This window comes from Malassezia sympodialis, genomic scaffold (genome assembly GCF_000349305.1).
Source record: "Malassezia sympodialis ATCC 42132 genomic scaffold, msy_sf_42, whole genome shotgun sequence".
Classification (NCBI taxonomy): Eukaryota; Fungi; Basidiomycota; class Malasseziomycetes; order Malasseziales; family Malasseziaceae; genus Malassezia; species Malassezia sympodialis.
In genome coordinates this window covers 1-1,961 of record NW_017387839.1, presented here as the reverse complement: position 1 = coordinate 1,961, position 1,961 = coordinate 1, and the positions used below count along the sequence as shown (strand labels likewise).

General features: G+C 75.8%; 1 pseudogene across 1 annotated transcript; it reads right to left on the bottom strand.

Moving 5' to 3' along the window:
• Positions 1–354: 354 nt before the first annotated feature.
• Positions 355–1,626, bottom strand: MSY001_3510 (annotated as a pseudogene). Its single transcript has 2 exons — positions 1,158–1,626; positions 355–1,133 (listed from the first exon to the last, which is right to left on the bottom strand). Coding segments are annotated over exons 1-2 (1,248 nt in total).
• Between the last annotated feature and the right edge of the window lie 335 nt (positions 1,627–1,961).

Sequence of the window (1,961 nt, the reverse complement as noted above, 5' to 3'; positions counted from 1 at the left end):
ACAGCGCCGCCCTCGTGCGCGGCGCGAGCGCCTCCGCGAGCGCCGCACACAGCGCCGGGTGCTCCGTCGGCGGATGCGCGAGCCCAGGCGGCGCCGCATCGTCCGGCAGCAGGCCACTCGCGTGCACGCACGGCTGCAGCTCCACGACCAGGTCCACCGGGTACGCGTTCATCGCGGGCGGCGCCCAAGGAGTGAGCGTGGAGATATCACGTGCGTCCATTTTTTTGGCGCTTCTCGTCCTACGATGCCCGTGGACGTGCGGGCCTGTGCCGCGGCGTGTGGCGCGGCCGCGCATGCGGCCGCGCCCGTGCTGCGGGCCTGTGCCGATGGCACAGTCTCCCATATTCCCACGATTTTCGCGGCGGCCGCGCCGCTCCTGCGCGCGCCGCCGGCGGTGGCGGAGGCCGTCGCCGTGGCCTTCCGCGCCTTTTTCCTGGAGCTGCTCGCGCGCCTGCTGGACGACGCGGGCGCCGTGCATACGCTGGGCGCGTGGGCGGGCGTGTTTGAGGAGGCGTACCCGCTGATCGAGGCGCACCTGCAGCGCCACTATGCGCGCGGCCTGCCGACCGACGTGGCGCACCTCTGGACGCGCCTGCGCCTCCTGCGCGCGGCGCCGCTCCTCGCGCACGACCTGGGGTGGCCCGCCGCGCCGCTGTACTGCGTGTTTGCCGACCGCGCGCGCCCGACGACCGAGCGCCTGCTCGCGCTCGAGTGCTATGCGGTGCAGGCGCAGCTCTCCGCGGCCGCGCACGCTGCGCTGCGCGACGCGTGGATCGGCGACGCGCCCGCGCCGCTCGATGTCGACGGCACGAGTATGGACGTGCGCGCGGCGCCCATCTTCGAGCAGGCGCGCATCGACCGCCTGTGGCACGCGTGCGCGGCGCCGCTGCCGCCGACGCCCGCGCCGCTGTACGTGTCGGCGGCGGACCTGTCGCCGAGCACCGCGCTCATTGGCTCGCTCCTGTGGCCCGCGGCGCGCGGCGTCGGCGGCGCGCCGCCGACGCCGTTCGTGTCGACGCACAGCACCGAGGCGGCCGTGCGCGACACGCTTCTGCACGTGTCGCTGCGGCTCCCGCTCGTGGTGCGTGGCCCGCCGGCGAGCGGCAAGACGCACCTGCTGCAGGCGCTCGCGCACCGGTGCGCGGCGCGCAGCGACGGCCTGCCGCCGTGCCTGTCGATCCCGCTCGGCGACCAGTCGGGCGTCGACGCCAAGGCGCTGCTCGGCTCGTACGTCTCGAGCCGCGAGCGCCCCGGGACGTTTTCGTTCGTCGAGGGCGCGCTGACGCGCGCGGTGCGCGCGGGCCTCTGGGTCGTGCTCGAGGACATTGACAAGGCGTCGAGCGACGTGCTGAGCGTCATTGCGCCGCTCGCCGAGGCGCTCGGGCCGACGAAGCCGGTCGGCGCGCGCCCGACGCTCGACCTCGGCGCGCATGGGCGCGTCGTCGCGGCGCGCGGCTTTGCGCTGCTGGCGACGCGCACCGTGCGGGCCGACGCGCCGCGCGCGCAGTTCCTCTCGAGCGAGCACTGGGGCGAAGTGGCGCTCCCCGCCCCGCACGCGGACGACGTGCAGGCGATCGTGTGCGGCCGCTTCCCGCGCGTCGCGTCGCTGCCGGACGACGAGCGCGCGTGCCTCGTGCAGGCGTGGGCGGACGCCGTGCGCGCTGCGCGCGACGCGCCGAGCTCGGTGCGCCGGCCGACGCTGCGCGAGCTCATGCAGTGGTGCGAGCGCATCGAGGCGATGGACGTGTCGAGCGTGCTCGCGAGCCCGGCGGTGCAGGAGGCCGTGTTCCTCGACGCGTGCGACGTGTTCCTCGCGTCGTTCGCGAGCGCGACGCCCCTCTTCCATGCGATGGCGCGCGCGATCGGCAGCGCGCTGCAGCTGTCGGACGCACGCGCGACGTACGCGTGGCAGGCGCGCGTGCCGGACATGGCGGTCGGCCCCGCGGAGCGCGTGCGCGTCG